Raw genomic sequence first — 17,801 nt, 5'->3', positions numbered from 1 at the left:
CTGTGAAAGGAATATACTGTTAATCATCTTTTGCTGCCACCATTCTCTAAAAGCAATACGACACTTTTACAGAACCTGCACCAAAATCCTTGTCTGGTGCTTCAGCACAAGCATTTCACAGCTTGGAACAGCTTCCATACCTTCATTTTCCATGGCTAGAATTGCCTAAAAGGCAAATCAGGTGAAAGTTCCTAGCAAAACTTCTAGCTCTGAATGGAAATCTACTCACAAATATGCTGGTTCTCTTAATACAAAAGCCACCTGCAGGATCTGACTACAGCACTAAACTATGTGGATTTTGCTATTTATTTTTATTGTGGAGTTATTGTATTATGTCCTTGCCACTGAGGGCAGCAAACAGCTTCAAATGCCATGTACCAGGATACTGTTAAGGAAAAAGCCAACAATATCCAAAATGTGGCTGAGAGCTCAAAAACATCTGCTCCATGTTCTCAAATTTTCCAGTGCCAGGCACATCATCCTGCTGTCTGACCAGGATTCACTGTAGCCAAGAGAACTTTAATGGGAATATATGTCCAAAGGAAAGAGGGGACTGTCAGGGTGACCCTCAAAGGAGGGTATTGAGGGAAGGGGAAAGTTGTCCTGTGGAACAGAACTATGGAAATGAGGAAATCACAAGTTGTTGAGTTAGATAACACCATGGCAAGAGGGTTTAGAAGGGAGAGGACATGTTAAACAGAGCCTTGGGAGGGTGAAGGATGGATATTCATAGTGGGGCAACAGAGACTGAAAGAATGAGATATGTGAGTACAGTGAGACAGAGGGACTGGTGGGCATGAAATGGGCGATGTTGTGGGGGTGTTTAATAGTGTCAGGGAAATAGCCCTGTGGGTGAAATCAACACAGTCACAGTCACAAAATGCCATCAGCCTTAGATAAATTAGGAGCCCATGAAAAAAACGTTTTAGCTTTGTATAATCTACCCTCTTTCTCTGGTTATTTCTGCTCCTAAAGACTGCCTGAAACTCTCCCTATAAACAGATGAAGAAATGGAGCACCTCTCTTATGAGGAAAGGTTGGGACAATTGAGATTGTTCAAACTGGAGAAGAGAAGCTTTGGAATGACCTGATTGTGGCCTTCTGGTGCCTGAAGGAAATTTACAACAAAGATGGAGAGAGATTATTTACAAGGGCCTGGATTGACAGGACAAGGGGGAATGGCTTCAAATCAAAAGCAAGTGGGTTTAGACTGGATATTAGGAGGAAGTTGTCCCTGGAAGTGTCCAAGGCTGGGTTGGACAGGGCTTGGAGCCACCTGGGATAGTGGCAGATGTCCCTGCCCATGGCAGGGGATGGATCAAAATGGTTTTTAAGGGCCCTTCCAATCCAAACCATTTCATTATTCTACAGTTAATAGCCTGTTACGGCAAACCAGATTTCCCACTTCTTCCCAAGTGTTAGGAGCCTCAGCAATGTCCACCAGCCAGTGTGGCACTGCCCTTCCAATCTATTTCACCACAACCTCCTCTAGGTATAAACTAGGGCCACACGTAGCACGTTTGGTTTTATTCTTTATTCCTCGAGCTGTCTGGGCCTGCACAGAACCACCCGCTGGAACTTCTGCGAGCGAGAACATCTCGGTTCGAGCTCGGAGACGGAATTTTCGCTGTGTAGCGATCAGCGCGGTGTCCCCTGGCCGGAGAGCTCTGCAGGACAAGCACGCTGCGCTCCGATCAGCGCGGTGTCCCCCAGCCGTCCGCTCCCCTCACGTTCCGTCCCGTCACGGAGCCGGGCCCGAGCGGCCGCGGCCCGAGCGCTGCGCCTGCGCCCTGCGGCCGGGCCCGCCTGCGCTGGGGCCGGGCGGGGAGAGCGGCCCGGGGCCCGCGGGGCCGCGGGGGCTGCGGGAATCAGCGGGAACAGCCGGCACGGGCCGCCCCCGGAGCCCCGGGATGCGGCCTCGCTGCTGCGGCAGCCCCCCCGCCCGCGGGCTCGGCAGGGCCGGGGCAGCGGCGGCTTGAGGCCGCGGATGGGCGGAGCGGGAGGAGCCGGAGCCGCCGCGATGGCTCAGGAGAAGATGGAGCTGGACCTGGAGCTGCCGCCGGGGAGCGCCGCGGCCCCGGGCGACGGCGGCGGCCTGAGGCGGTCGAACAGCGCCCCGCTCATCCACGGGCTCAGGTGAGGGGCCCGGGGGGCTCCCGGCCCGGCCCGGCCGTGCGGGGGCTCCGGGGATGCTCCGCGGGGCCACCGGGAAAAGCGGGATCCTGAGCGCTGTCCCGGGCTGGGAGGGATTTAGGGAACATACCAACGTATGGAGGGGTGCGAGGAAGCCCGGGAAGACGGGCTTTGGTTTTACTAGAACGTCTTGTTTTCACCAAGGGCTGCTGTGTGTTGCAGAACACCGTCCGCAACGTCAGAGTTGTGGATGTTCTTGTGCATCGAATAACAATCGCGACGATCGGGTCTGAACAAAATAAATCACTGCTCTGTGTATCATTACAACAGTAAATACTTTCGGAACAATCAGGCAAATTTGGTCAGGAAGGTCATTTCACGGGACCTTGACGTAAGTTTTGCATTTAGTGTAAAACAGTGTGTCAGGTGGCCAGGAATTTTCCTGGCTGGTACTAATTTCTGTAATATGCATTACTGGGAGGAATACCGTGTGCTGTGTGGACAGTTGTGCTTGGATGTTGCTACCAGCCTGTGGCAGGTCTCTTTGCAGGAGGGTTGGGTGTTTGCCAGCTCTGGCTCTCTTCAGCCGACAGGACAGAAAGTGGCAGTGGCAGGCAAGGGCAGGTGAAAGCTTTCAGACAGGTAGGGTTTCTTGTACAGTTTTGTTTGGGTAAGTTTATAACCCAAAGGGCTGTTGGTTGTCTCCTCTGGGCTGTTGAGAAGTTGGGAGATGCCCATCTGCTACATGGTGTGGCTTCCATCCAGCTGTAAGGTGGTCCATGTGCTGCTGCTGTTAGTGGCGTGTCTGCATTTGGGGAGAGCATATTGACAATAAGTTTCATAAACTGTAGTATGTTAAATGATAAGTACTTCCTGGTGGATTGATTTTTTTCCTTTTCTGTTTCTGTAAGGAACTGGATATCAAGAAATGAACAAATCTCACATGCCTCTTTTACCAAAATGGTTAACAGTGTCTGACAGTTCAGATGAAATATTAGTTTTTATTCTATTGTGATTTAATGTTAAGTGAATGTAATTTTGATTCTTTTACGTAATCACAATGAAACAACTCCCATTTACATTTTGATGCAGTATGGAAGGATTGTGTATGGCAGCTCTCCCCTGGGAGGTTTCTGAGCAGGTAAACTAATTGTGTAACTGAGACAAGACATTTTTATAATCTCAGCCTTTTGTGAATTGGAAATTGAAAGACCCTTGGATCTTAAAAAAAAACCCAAACAAATTATTTAGTTCAGGATTTGGGCAGATAGAAGGGTAAGCCTGAGCTCTTGCCTTGGCACTGTGCATACCCTGTGGGTTAGGTGTTCATACAAATAAAGCTGAAATGCCATTGAACTAATCTGAGGTGGTTGCAGTGGTTTGCCTGTTAGTTTGGAATTTTCCACCAGAATACTGTTTTTGCAAGATTGCAGCTCTTGGCAAGAAACTTCAGTTTTTCCCAGAATGGCTTTGTTGGGTAAACTGAAACAAAAGCTCTTGCTCTTACACAGCTTGCTTTTTCTCCTCTGCCTCTTGTTTTGACTTCTTCATTTTTTAGTAGGGAATTTGGAAAATGAGTTGCCATAGATCCAGAGAACAGTTATAAGTGGAATATTTTAGATCACAAAAGTTACATTTCACAGAACTTTTAACTCTTGTTTTTGTGCCAAATAAAATTGATTTTTAATGGGAACTGTAGTTTTCTGTGAAAAGTAGGTCTGAGATCTGACCAGTCCTGGTGTTTTTGCGAGGGGGATTAAAGATAGGATTATTTGTAGGTCTTTTTTCTCTCCCTCTCTGCTAGTTAGCACTGAATATTGGACTCAGGCTGTGGTAATGTGGTACAGGATTGTTCCAACCTGTTTTCTTGACTCAGACCCTGGATTTCAGGATGAGCTGTTTGTCCCGTGTTTGCATGCCAACCAGTTCACTTACACTGAAAGGAATTGTGGCTGGTGGCCTCAGCCAAAACTCATCTCTAAACACCATGTCACAGATCCCTTCAGCTTCTCCTCTTCCACCTCTGTCACATGGCAGCTGTTTGATCTCTCGGGTGGGAGCTGAGTGAAACTTCTTGGAAAATTGGAAATGATGTCTGATCCTATGTACTTGACATTTTGGAGAAGGAGAGTCTATGCATTTTTCTTGGCAGAAAGTACAGTGCTTATGCCAGTTGCTGTTGGCTTTTATTTCACAGTATAAGCTTTATTTGTTTTTTATTTACAGCTACATAAAAGCTGTCTAAAACTTATGTGTCCAACTGGTGTGTTTTAAACTAGAGGATTCTGACAATGGTGTGTCATGAAAGTGCAGTAGGATTATCAGTCCTTACAGCAAGGTACTGCTGTTGGTCAGGTTAGTTTTAAAGAAATTGTATTTGTGGGGGGCTTTTGTTCATCTCAGGTTAGCAGCTGAAACAAAAAGATACAATGTGAATTCTGACTGTAATTTGAATCTTATTACAGTCTTGCATTTGGATTTGTTCACCTTTGCAGTTCCTCATTGATTTTTGGGCATGGGGATTGTAGGGTTGTGGCTCAACATTTTTTTATGGTTGCTAGAAAAAAAGTTTATTTCTGCAGTCGCATTCACTGAGTGCTGATCATTGGCTGTTGATAACATTGGTGATGACATGACCAGTAAAACTTGCTTTAGGAATCAATAGAACTAAAATTGCCTTGAGAAAGAAATTCATTTTGTGTCAGATAAATAACCCTGTACCATTTCAATGGATATGCTGCTGTGGGGCCTAAAACTAGGTTTACTGTAAGTTTAATTTAACTTCTGCTGGAAAAATGTTCAGAAGATATTAAATGTTTGTGGTGGTAAGATTTATCAAGATGCTGTATTTTTTAAATTCTGTTTTATTGTAGGATTGAAGCTTGTTTCAGTTACTGCTTACAAGCCATTTATACATTTGTTCTGTTGAATGACATTTGAAGCAATATACAAGCCGCAGCCATTCCAAACATAATAAATCCCCACAGTCTAAACAATTCTTCAATTATTCTGAAGACACAAAATGATTAATTGAAATCATTAATTGAAGTAGCTGGGAATTGGAGGATGAACGAGTTGATTTGCACTCTCTGCCAACAAGCTGAAAGAGTTCTCACCTACCTGTCTCTGGAGTGCTTTGTCTCCACAGGAGAGCTGTCAGAGCCCTTGGAAGTGAGCTGGTGTGAAGAGGGGCTCTTTGCTAGGAAGGAAATGGCTTTGGCACTGACGGGGTTTTCTTTTTGCAGTGATAATTCCCAGGTGTTCCAGGGCAGCGTCCTGCGCACCCGCAGGAACAGCACCACGGTCATGAATCGGCACAGCCTGGTAAGGAAACTCCTGCACCACCCCACAGCTGCCAGGCAGTAGTGTGCAAACAGCAATAAACAAAATTAGACTGCAGCCTGTGACACCAATACCACATTGCTTTCAGAACCAAGGCTCTAGACTGTGACATTAATATGCTGTAGCTGTAATGAAATGTTACTTATAGATCATTGGGCTTGGAGAATGCTTGTATTTCATTGTGATCATAACTTTGCTTGTAAAATAGATGTTCCAAGGTAGAGTAAGAAAGGTAGCTTGCTAACAAAACAAATTATGTAACTGTACTGTTAACAGTAATTAATGTCTCAAATTATTTCTGATGCTTAAGAAAAAAAGTGCAGACAAATACTTCAGCAAAGTTGCATCTGTAACAGAACCAGAATAGTTATATATAAGAAAAGATTGGTAGAAAAGCCTTTCTCCTGCTGAGATGAAAAAACTGAAAGAAAGTGTTATGGTCAAGATTTCTTAATCAAGTATCTTTCTTCATATTTTTAGGACAGCAGCTTACTATAAATCAGTTTGGGCTTGTGGTCAGGCAAGAGGAGAAAAAAACAAAGGCAAGAGCTCAGTTTATTGTGTTTACTCCTGAAGATCCTCAGTTGTTGGGCTAAAAAGATGCTTATTCAGGATGCCTTGCCCAGAACTTGCTGGGAAGCAGGAGCTAACTCTCTGATGGGCTGCACTTCTGCCTGCCCCTCATAAATGTTGCAGTCTCCTGGAGTTGACCAGTGTTTCCATCTTCATAGGATGATGTTCCTAACCCTTCCCCTCACACTAATGCTATTAAAAAATGTCCTTCTTCTTCACTCCCAGCTGACCAGGTGCTAGCAAAAATACATTAATTTTTACTTACACTGAAAATCAAGTTCCCCACTGACTGCTATATCAGTGCCTTGTCTGCTTTGAAATGCTCCTTTGAGTTTTGATCTGGGTTACGGTTCTGTTGAATATGGCAGGGAGGATGAAATTGGAAAGAATCTTAGAGATTCTCATCCTTCTGTGATCTTAAACCAGGAACATCCAGAGATAAATGATTTTGTGATAAAATTAAACTTTTAGCATCAAGGACTCTAAGCAACCTTCCCTGGTATTCTTCCTATAGCAAAGAAGTACATTTAGTTTTATGATGTTAGAGATATTCTAAGGAACTAGATCACATTTACTTTTGTAAGTTAAATTTTACATAAGAAGGTGATAAATTGTATTTCAAAACCATTTTCTTTTTATTTAAGAAAACTAATCCAAGTTTTACTGCAGTGTAAACTGTAAGAGGGTTAAAAGATTCAGTAAGCAACTGAAACTTCTTTATTACAAGTATTACAAATACAGCTTAAATTTTATATTCTGTTAAATTTCATGGAAAAAAAGTTGGTTAGTGTTTGTCTAATCTGTGTGGTGTTCCCTGTCAGGGGAACAACAGGAGCTGCTAAAATCTCTGGTAACTGGAGGTCATAAACCATCAACTCCAGCTTCAGTGCTGTCCCAGTTGCTCAGCTGAGTTCCACAATCTGGTTTTGGAGCAGTTTCTCCAAGTGTTAGACTTCAGCTGGTTTATAATGATGACTGCAAGGGCAGTGCTGCCATTTGGGCTGGGGCTTGATCTGCAGTTTTCTGACACTACATGTAATTGCCAAGGAAGGGTTAATCAGGCTCTGCAGTATCTGCAGTTTATTTTCTTCCAGGAGATACCAATGAGTAAATGTTTTGATGTTTTTTTGATTTGTTTTCCACAGCTGAGGTTTTTGTTTTGTTGCTTCAGCAGAGCAGTTGAGTCTGTGGTTAGATGTTTAGGTGCTATTTCAGCAGAAGCTGATGTTAAATTTTTTCTAATTTTTTTTTTTTTTTTTTTAATCTGGGTATTTTCCCTGCTGGGTTCAAGTGGCTGTGCTGCAGGAGGCAGAGGGCACTGCAGGGCAGGGCACAGGCACTGGGGCAGTCCCTGCTCACCTGGGCAGTGGCTCCTGCCAGCCTGGCACTGCTTTACCTGCTCTGGAGCACAGTATCTGACACACTGTACTGGGGGAAAGGTCATAGTATAATAGTTTGTAATGTTTTTAATAGGCTTTTTTTGCTCTCTTAAAACAATGGGGATTTGAGTAGCATAATTTTAATATATGGGTTCAGTTTAGCAAGTAACCTTTGAAAGTGACTGAGGTTTCTTTCCACAAGAGTTAAATCAAAGGATGCAAACAGAGCAAAAGTGAGTTTTACACACTGACAAAGCAAGGATGATGACTTGTTGGAAACAAGAGGTAGGATCCTCAGAGCTGTGTTTGTGCATCAGACCCTGCAGAGGAACACTTAATTGTCTTTTTATATTTTTTGTTTTATACTGCAAGCCACTGGTTTTTTACATATTCTATTAATGTCAAACCTTAAAGTGTGTGGATCACAGTCATAAAATTAGAATATAATGAGTGGAACAAATGCATTTCTACTGTGGAATGACAGAGTGAATAGGCAGGAATGCACTATTGTCCAAATCCTTTTCTGTGTGTGAGAATCAAGGTCAACTCAAGGTCTGCATTGGCTGGTGCAGCTTGGAGGAATTTTTATTAGGTCCACAGGATTTTTGGGAACCTGGTATAATAGTAAAGCTGACCTAAACTGGACCTTAAAACTAGCAAATCAAGATATTATAGTTGTTGGACTTTAGTATTATGTATTGTGATGACTAAATTGTGGCAGAAATGTTAGTCATCCTCTGTGTGAGCCTGATAGGCTGAATTCTTTTGTGAGAAGCAGGGTGTGATGTCTTCATGTTTGTTTTTTTAGAAGGAGGGTTCTGGATGTATGAAGCATTAATAGTCTGTGCTAACTCACCCTGTCAGGCAGCAAAATCCTTGTATTCTCCATGGCACTGATTGGAAGATGGTGCAGTAACAGTTAACTGAGTGTTTGTCTCCAGCTTCAGCATGATGAAGAGCTCCAGTAATGTTTTGTGAAGCAGATGAAGCCTTATAATGAATGAAGTATAAAAACACCTATAATAATGCAAGCCTTACTTGCTGAACACATCCATTTTGAAAAGACACCTTATTTTTTGGAAGGATTGTCATCTTACAGAGAAGTTAAACCTCTATTCAAGGCTTCAGTTTAGAATTTTTGTTCCCTGAATGGCTATGACATAAATAAACTGAGGGCTGACAATGTGAGGGATGGGAAATTAATGAAAGAAAATGGTATTTTGAGAAGATAATCACTTTAAATTACTCGGTTTTGGGTGTGCAGTTTTAGATCATAGCATTCCAGTGAGATCTTGATGCAAAACTGTCAACATTAACAGAAGACCATTTTTAGTGACGTCTTCTCTCATTTCACCCAAATTGGTGAAGCTCTTGAGAAACCATAAAGAAAGTGTTTAACTCTTTGTTGGCCTTCTAATAGCTGATTTTTTTCACCTGTCAAAGTACTCATTTATAAGCAGACACCAATCCAGGAACCTTTTTGTACAATTTGTTGTTTTGTCTTTGTATTTTAAGGGATCTATTGGGGAGCTTTCTGGACCACTTAAATGAAAATAAATATTCTGAGGCACATAAAGGAAAATATATATGCCAACATATATACTGGGGGTGACAGTGTGCTAGTGAAAAGCAGCTCCATTCTGTGGGGAAAGCTGTCAGTTCTAGTTGCCTGGAAATGGAATGGAAGCCAGGCTGATACCAATTAGCATCTGTGAGCTTACAAAGCAGTATAATGTGGAAATACATATTAACATGCAAGAATGCAACATTCTTGCAAGTATTGTAGGTTATCTTTACACTGAGAATGTTATAAGTGATATGGGATTTTTTTTAATTAGTTGTTAAATTTTAGTTTGAGGCAACACTAGTTTACTGACATTTCTGTGGCACCTTTCCCTCCCTTCTGCTGTACTTTCAATTGTGTGTGACTTTGTTTTGCAGTTTGTGCCATCATCTCCTATCCGTATTCCTAGCAGCCGTCTTCATCAAATCAAACAAGTAAGCACAGATTCTTCTAAATGACTTTTTTATAGGTGGCTGGGGTTTTTTTGCAATGTTTAATGTCCTTCAGCTGGCTGTAGATTTTATTTTCAAACTGCCTGCCCAGTTCCACATTTCATGAAGCAAAATGCATCTTACAGCAAGGAGAAGATTTAAGCAGAGAGAAGATTCTTAAAATGGACATTTTAGAAAGGAAACCTTTAATGTAAACCCTTAGGGTAAAGTTTCACCAAGTTTCTGGCAGTAGTGCCAGCATAAATATTCGGGGCCAATAACAAAGTGTTCCTTAACTTGTGTTGGCACAAGACTCTTGTGCAGCCAGAAAATGAGCAGGATAAGGAAGCAGTCTGGCTGAAAAATAGTCTGTACTCTTCTGGCTGGGCTATTTTTCATCTGTATAATTTTCTTATCCAGATCCCTGTACTTGTGCTGTCACAGCAGGAATGGAGGGGGAAGGGCAGCAGAGCAAACACTTGGGAAGGGGGGTGGTGTGGGGAATATCTGAGCAGGCTCAAATAGCTCTGCTCCCAGCCAGCACACCACAGGCTGAGGACTGCAGCTTTAAAATCAACAAGCTCCAACTCTTGTGTCTCCTTCATTTTATATCGCCACTTTTTGACAGTAGAGTGGATATAAAATTGGCTTGAAGATTCTTAATTTTTTTTTAAATTTTTTTTTTAGCTGGCTAGTTTTCAATGGATAGGCTTGGTTTTTAAAGGGTCAAAAGTTAAGAAAACAATTTAATGCTTCAGGCAGCATTTTTAGGGTATGGTGCCTGAGTGGTGGAAGGAACTTCTGCTTCCTACCTCGGTTATTTAAGGTAGTTGCACAGTAATCCTGAAGAAAATAACTGCTTGCTTTCATTATGTAAATAATTTACTGGCTTGAGTAGACTCTGAAGCACTCAGGTCTGTTGTACAGCTCTTTTTATCAATATAAAAACGCTTAGGATTAATATGTAAATATCATAGAATCATAAATTAGTTTGGGTTGAAAGAGAACTTTAAAGGTCATCTGGTCCAACCCCCCTGCAGTGAGCAGGGAGATATAATGAGAATTATGCTGAGAGCAAAGGAATGAACTGTTATGGCTCTGCTCTATTACCTGAAGTAAAATTTGATAATTCAATCTTCTGGAAAATGCTTCTGCATCCATGTTTGTGACATCCATTTATTGAAGCAAACAATGTAATTTCCTGATTGGTGTTTGAGCTTTAGATTCACTAGTTGGAATTAATTCCATATCCTGTATATTCACTGAGAACCTGTGTGATTCACTTCTGATCTCTTTCAAATCTGAGCAAATTATCACACAGGTGAAGAAGTTAGACTCTTCCTACTTATGATGAGGATTGTGAAAATGTTTACTTGAACTTTTACTTTGAATTAGGGAGCTTACTCATTCCCTGAATAAACTGGGTAGCATTCAGTTAATTTTAAGGAACGGTGTCTGCCTAAGAGGAGATTGAGTCATGTTTGTACTTGGTGTTAATGTTTAGTTTAATTTTATATATATTTGATCTGTTTTAATAATATTTTATGGAGTTTTTTTTAAGAAAAAAACCCTCACTGACTCCTGAATTCGTTGTGTGCAATGCAGTGTATTGCAAATGAGATGCTGACAAGTGTCTAGTTAGTCACTAATCCATAGAGTCAGGTAAGATCCAGCCATGTTTTTGAGGTTTATCTGTACTAGCATCCCCTTTGGAAAATGAAATTACTCAAGACTGCATAAAGACGCTCTGGCATGTGCAGAATTTCTGGTTCATACTACCGTTATTCAGTTTGGTAGCTACTTCTTGGTTAGTAATGAAAATAAAGCTGCTTGGGAAACAACCAGCTCACATAAGCACTTCTTACATGATGGTCTCTCCTGCTACATCTTTCTCATCCTCTCCTCCTCACTCCTCTCTATGGATGAGAACTTGAGGTTATTGTTGCTTAACCAAGTTGAATTAAATTTTCCACATGCCAAAGGGAAGTGAAACCACAGCTTTTCTGATTTGCTGGAACAAAGTGGGGGTTTTTTTGACCTTATTTCTCTATGTGCTAATCTTTTAGGAGGAAGGAATGAATTTGCTGAACAGGGAAACCGTTCGTGAAAGGTGAGCACTAAGGCAAAGCAGAACAGTCACTGCAGCCATTTGTGGGCCCAGCACAATACATTTCTTTTCTTCTTTATAGAGAAGTGCAAGTAGCAATGCAGATGAGCCACTCATGGGAGGAGAGCTTGAGCCTGGTAATGCATTCATGCTTTAATTTGTGTTTCTATCATCAGTATCAGGACACTAGAGACTCTCTCATGTCAACATTTCCTTTGATAGCTTGACCTACAGTTAAGTTGTTATAGTACTGCTTTTGATCAGCATTTTTTCACACTAACAAGGCATAGAATTATCAACTGTTCAAGGTACATGTGGGTTCCTTGGGCTGCTGTGTGAAAAGGAAATTGCATGGATGTCTGCCTATTCAGATTTTCTTCCATGTTCTGATATTCTCCATGTAATGTTTAAGGCTTTTTTGTTTTTGTTAAGCAAAAGCTCATAAATGGCTGCCTAATAATTGTTGATATGATGGAGGATAACTTTGGGATTTCACACCAATCAGTCCTTTTCTTGTTAAGGTACCTGCTCGTGAAATTAATTATGCGTACTGTTTACAGAGTGACAATGATTTTGAAAAATCACTATCTCCAAAGCAAGTAGACTTTGTTCCAGTTTCTCCAGCTCCTTCACCTACACGAGGAATAGGGAAGGTGAGCAAAATGTGGTAATAATGATTTTATCTTAAGTAGAGCTAAATAAATTCAACCAAATTAGTAGCAAAAGATTAAGCCACCTGCTCCTTTCTACCTCAGCTGCAAACAAGAAACTAGAGAGTAAATAAAACCCCCTAAAACCCCAAACCAGAAAATACCAGCTGCTAATGTTGTGGATGTGAATTTCTGTGGAGTGTTCAGCTGTTGTACTGTGGTTAATAAAAACCAAATAAGTTTGTTTAACCAGAGTACAGTGAAATACATCTGCATGAAAATGGGATCTGTGCAATTTTAATTTTTTTTTCTCAATAGCAAAAAGTGATGTCTCAGTATAGCCAATGACTGGCTGCTGAATTTGATACTGGGTTGTTTATTTCTCTGCAGTTAAGCATCAATTGTTACCACATGGGAGTGATACAGTATTTATAATAACACAAACTCTTTTCCTCTCAGCAATGTTTCTCACCATCTTTGCAAAGTCTGGTGAGCAGCAGTGGGTTGCCTCCAAGTCCCAGCCCAAGTCCAACAAGGAGATTTTCAAGGTAGGTCACCAGATCATACCAAAGATAGAAAATTAATGTAGCTTCTTCATAGTAGGCATTTGAAATACCAGAATTTGTTGTATATGTAATTGATTTCTGAGCACAAGCACAATTTCATATACTCATGCAGAGTTTAGATTTTACAGTGTTGTAAAACATTTGTCAAAATCCTCATGTCATAGCATTGGGAAATGGGCTGCATTGTGGCATCTGTCTTCCCAGTGTAGTCTCTATATTGCTCTCATTCACATCTTTAGTAATTGAATTCTGAGGGAAAGAAAACACAAACAGATTTAGGGTTTGTTACTCCTTTGAGTGATGTGGGCATACAGTTAAATTTTACTAGGCCCTCACAGTTCATCCTGTCAACTGAGATGTAGTCAGTGCTTGGATGAGAGCTTTTAGACTGCCCCAGTTGTGAAATAATGTAATTAAACATTTCCTGCTCAGTTCTGTCCTTCCTGGCCTATCTTCAGAGGGGAAAAAAGGTCTTTTTTTGGATAAGCTGTTTTAATGCCTGTTTTCTTAGTGGTTTCCAGCCAGTAGTTTGTTTTCTGAATATCTTTTGATTCTTTTTTTCAACCTTTCTCTTTCAATGGTGATCTCAGTGCAGCATTTGTCTTCTTTTAGCAGGAGAAGCCAGAGCCCCATTAACTGCATTCGACCAAGTGTTCTTGGATCAATCAAAAGAAAAGGTGCAGTATTTGGGTTTGGCAAATACAACAGGCCAACTTGTTAGTTATATCAGAATTCATATAGCTTTCTTCATAATTCTGCCTAGTTGGCTGATACTTCAGAAAGTAACTAGAAATAGAACATATTGCACATAATGAAACAGATAAATCATTAAATTAGATTTTACTATTTCATAAAGCTTTTAATTCCATAAAGCTAATAATTGTTTTGTTCTAATTCCTCCCCATTGCTGTGGTCATATAGATGTGACAAAAAATCTGATGTAACCTGCTAAACAAAACAATAAATACAACTATTGGTATATTTAACTTAAACAGAAAACTTTGAAAGTCTGAAGCACACAGGTACTGCACATTTAAAATAACTCTTCAAAACCCAAAGCTGATGCACAGGCCTGGTAGGCACCTTACAGCTTTATTAGGAAATGTTTCTCTGTCTTTCTGCATTTTTCTTCAAGTAAGTTCTGGAATTTTATTGCACCTATTTTTATGTCTTCAAGCTTCACCTCTGTTACAGAACATCTCTGGCTCTGAGACAGCTTTTAAAACACTTTCATCTGACTTCTGTCATAGCCTTTTTAAGCATATATCTATCGTCTCCTCCTCCAGAGTGTTTGGCAATCAAAGTCTATAGAAAAGTTTTGTGATAATTCTGGAGCTTGTTCCTTTTCCTTGTTTTCAGCTTCTCTACTCTGGTGGAGCTGGTCAATGAAATGATAGCTAATAGCTCGGTAAACTGAAACAAAAGGATTATTCTTCACTACTGAAGAATAAATATCTGATATCTAAGCCTTAGTTAATTATTCACTAAACTGTACAGAAGCTTGGACAAAATGGCTCCAGAAAATAGACAGTCTTTAAAATTTCAGCATCTAAATTCTATGTTCAACATATGAAATATTTTAAGTTTGAACCTCTATTCTGTTTGCTCTGTAGAAGTACATTGAAAGCAGATTTTCATTTAGGTGAGTTGTAATTTTTACCACTCGCTATCTCTTCCCAAAGGTGTGACAGAGATGGAAGATCACCCAAAAAGATTATTCCAAGGATCCACCACCATGCTAACCCCTGAGGCTGCACATCAGGCGGACCTTGGGGCATGGTAAATCTGTGCTCTTTATTGTCCCTTCACCAGAAGCATTACAAATCTCTTTTTTTTTCCAGCAGTGAGAATGCTTGAAGTTTTTGTGCTTGTTTTTGTCTTTTTTTAGTAGAGATACCTCATAATGTTACAGCACTGAAATTATCACAGTAAACAGGCAGCAATGTTCCCTTCAATTCTGCAGTTTCTAGACCTGGCTGATAACATGGGATGTTGAGCATGTTTAGGAAAAGACACCTCATGGATGACAGCTTTTGGAGTCTGATTCAAATTGCAATCAGATGTGAATGCTGATACTTTTTGGATGAACTGGGGTTTTCTTCTTTTCCCTTGTTCTTAGTCACAGAGGAACATGAATCTGTCTGACCCTCCCTGGAGGGTCAGAGGAGCTGGGAGGAGATAAAAAGTACTTTGTTAAAAATTGTAGTGATTGGTAATTGTAAGGGATTTTGATTTAGTGTTTTAGTCAAAAGGTTAATCATGCATAGGGTGTGCCCACACAACTGTCAAGGGTTGTTCACTGTATTTCTGTGTTTTTGCCTCTCAGCTGATGTACAAGTTGTGCAGAAGCTTTGAGTAGCAATAACAAAGTAGATGTTTTAAAGGTACTTTAAAAACCTATCTTTTTGGCACACCCTGTTTACAGTGGGAATAGCAGTGTGGGTTCAGTTGCTGCCTCTTGGTGTAGGAGATGGTAATTTAAAAAAAAATCACTCTGCTGCTATCACTGATGACAGATCAGCTGTAGTTATGAATTTGTGTCCTGTGAAAAACATAGTGCAATGGAAGATGGACAATTTATCATTGGCTCTCTTGGCAAAAAGGCCTCAGGTTGTTGTGCTGGCCCAGGGCTTTGAGAATGGAGTAAAGCTGGAGGGGATTGTTCAGTCTGGAACTTCTGATCTGTGCCCCATTTTGGGTGAGCAAAGGAGAACATGGGCAGAGTGTCCTGTATGAGTCTGGAAGTGGCTGTGTGTGTGGCTGCAGGGGTATCACAATCACAGGGCTTGCTGCTCCTTCACAGCTGCACATGTGTGTTTGGGTGGCTTTGGGGTGATTTGGGCTGGTTTTGGGCACTTTCCTGAGCCAGTGCCTCGTTTCTCAGCCCTGGTGTCACCTCTGTTTTCAGTCTGTCCTCACACGCCCTGGATGACAACAGGAGTAGTGCAGGCTCCTCCTGTGACTCCCCAGCTGAAGCTGGCACCAGCACAGACTCTCCAGTGTCACTCTCTGACTCCAGATCCCCATTTTTGCCCGTGGATCTCATGGCCAAGTTACCAATGAACTGAGGAGCAGGAATCTGCTGCTGGACACCGGGATACAGGCGGATATCGCCCCGACTTTCTGTTGTGCGTGACCCATTCTGTTCCTCATAGGAACTTCCAGCAATGTCATTACTTCTAGAAAACTTCCAGAATAGTTCCTTGAGGAGGAATTCACCTTTCTAGTGATTTGTATGACATTTACTACAGTACAGAAGCATTTGGGCTGCAGACACGTTGGGTGCTCACGTCAGTCAGCAGGCAGGTTTGCGGTGATGTGATCTCCTTGGCAAGAGTTACAAACACTGGACTTGTGTCCTGCTTGTGGAAGACTTGGCTTGCCAGCAGCCTGTGTCCTCCCTGCCTGTGGAGGAGCAGATAACTCACATTTGTCCTCAGCTTAAAACCAATGAAGCAGCTTACTAATTGTTTCTATTCCCAGAGTGTTAGATCTTTATATTTTTTTTTCTTCTTCATATGAAAGGGAGAATATTGAAGGGGGGAAATTGATTATTATTAATATTATTGTGTTCTACTATGATTGGCTCTTAATCAATTCTGTGTTCCAGAATGTGGATGTGAGAAAATAACAAGTTGGTAAATTGTCAAATTTATATGTTGGATTTCATTCATGATCATGACTGCTGTTGTGACTAAATCTAAATTAGGTGTGGAACATTCTTCTGGCATTTGTTTCTTTTTCTTCCCCATTTAGAGGATGTATAGGAGTGGTAGATGCTCTGTTAAAGGTCTTTTAATAGGGAAAAATAGTGACAATATTTGGAACAATGAATTAAATCCTGAGATTGTAGTATTTAGTACTTCAGAAATGCATTATTTTAAGTCAGTGTTTGTCCTCATATATGATGGTGAGGAGTCTTGAATGCCTTTTTACAGCCTGAGGCCATCAAACATATTTAATATGTATTTAATTTCCTGATGTTGCTTCCTCAAACAATGACATCAAGTCATTTCTGCTGTTGAAAACTTCACATGCTGATTGGAAGCCTGGAATCTGGTAATCTGAGATGCTTGAAAAGTCAGTGTGTTGAGACATCCTGATCTCAACTCTGAAATTCCCCAACCAGGAGGAAGAATTTGCAGATCCCCCTATGGACAGCTGTCTGGGATTTTGCAGTGACACCCTCACTGGGGTTGTGCAGCTGAACTCCCCCAGCTGAGTCCCTTTTTGTACATGTCTGTGCATCTGTGCTATGTGGTTTCCAACCTTCTCTCCAGAGAGGTTAAGAATGAAGCAAAATGTTTTATTTTTAAATGCTAAATCTTTGTAGTGTGTCATAAAGTGAGAAAAGTGTGGAAACTTCCTCAAGTAGGAGAAGAACCTGCCCTGAACTCTGCTGTGAAAGATTCACATGGATGAAGCTTTGACTGACAGCAGCCACCAGAATGAGAAAGGGATGACTTGGAGTGCGAAGACCTGGCGACCTGAGGGCCAGTGACCCATTTCTGTGTGTCCTTATTGTAGAGAGAAAATAGAATGTATTTAATAGTCTGACTCTGTTCTAGTTAACATAAGACATGGTTTACTTCTGGTATCATTCCTCTTAAATTATTGTAATAATCACCCTGCTGGATGCAGCCCCTGCTCAAGTCCAGCTGCCCTTTGTCCCCTGGCAGAGGCACACGGGAGTGCTGGGCTCTGTTTGCTCTCTCTGCTGAGGCAAAGTTTGGCTTTGCAGTTTCAGGTTTGTGCCAAAGAGTTGCTGTGCCACCACTCTTCTGTGGTGACAGCAAGACTCTTTTTTTTTTTTAATCTTACTTAAGAAGGAACCTCCTGGTGTTTCTTCCAGACTTTGCTAGAAGACACATCCGTATAGGGGGATTTAATAGCTGAGTGTGGGTCAACTTGTCTCTTTTCTGTTGAATATTTATGCTATTTTTCAAATAAGTGCCAATAAATGGAAAAATAAACGTGTTTTGCTGTTCCTGCACTTTTTTAGATAACCATGTTATTGTTTCCTTCTGGGATTAAATGCTTTCTTTTAAAATCAGAA

At 41.2% G+C, this 17,801-nt stretch overlaps 1 protein-coding gene across 2 annotated transcripts; it reads left to right on the top strand.

The window, feature by feature from the left end:
- Positions 1–1,809: 1,809 nt before the first annotated feature.
- On the top strand, positions 1,810–17,801 carry LOC115914894 (protein FAM122A). 2 transcript variants are annotated; one of them, XM_030967740.1, is made up of 10 exons: positions 1,810–2,136; positions 5,379–5,457; positions 9,369–9,425; positions 11,489–11,532; positions 11,612–11,666; positions 12,090–12,182; positions 12,639–12,727; positions 13,361–13,422; positions 14,428–14,524; positions 15,654–17,801. In XM_030967740.1, exons 1-10 carry the CDS (start codon positions 1,988–1,990, stop codon positions 15,811–15,813), a joined length of 885 nt encoding a protein of 294 aa, XP_030823600.1. In that variant the 5' UTR covers positions 1,810–1,987; the 3' UTR covers positions 15,814–17,801. The 2 variants fall into 2 exon arrangements, with proteins under 2 accessions (XP_030823600.1, XP_030823599.1); XM_030967739.1 differs by having other exon boundaries at positions 13,358–13,422.

This window comes from Camarhynchus parvulus, chromosome 4A, assembly GCF_901933205.1.
Source record: "Camarhynchus parvulus chromosome 4A, STF_HiC, whole genome shotgun sequence".
NCBI lineage: Eukaryota > Metazoa > Chordata > Aves > Passeriformes > Thraupidae > Camarhynchus > Camarhynchus parvulus.
This window is presented reverse-complemented; position numbering and strand designations above follow the sequence as displayed.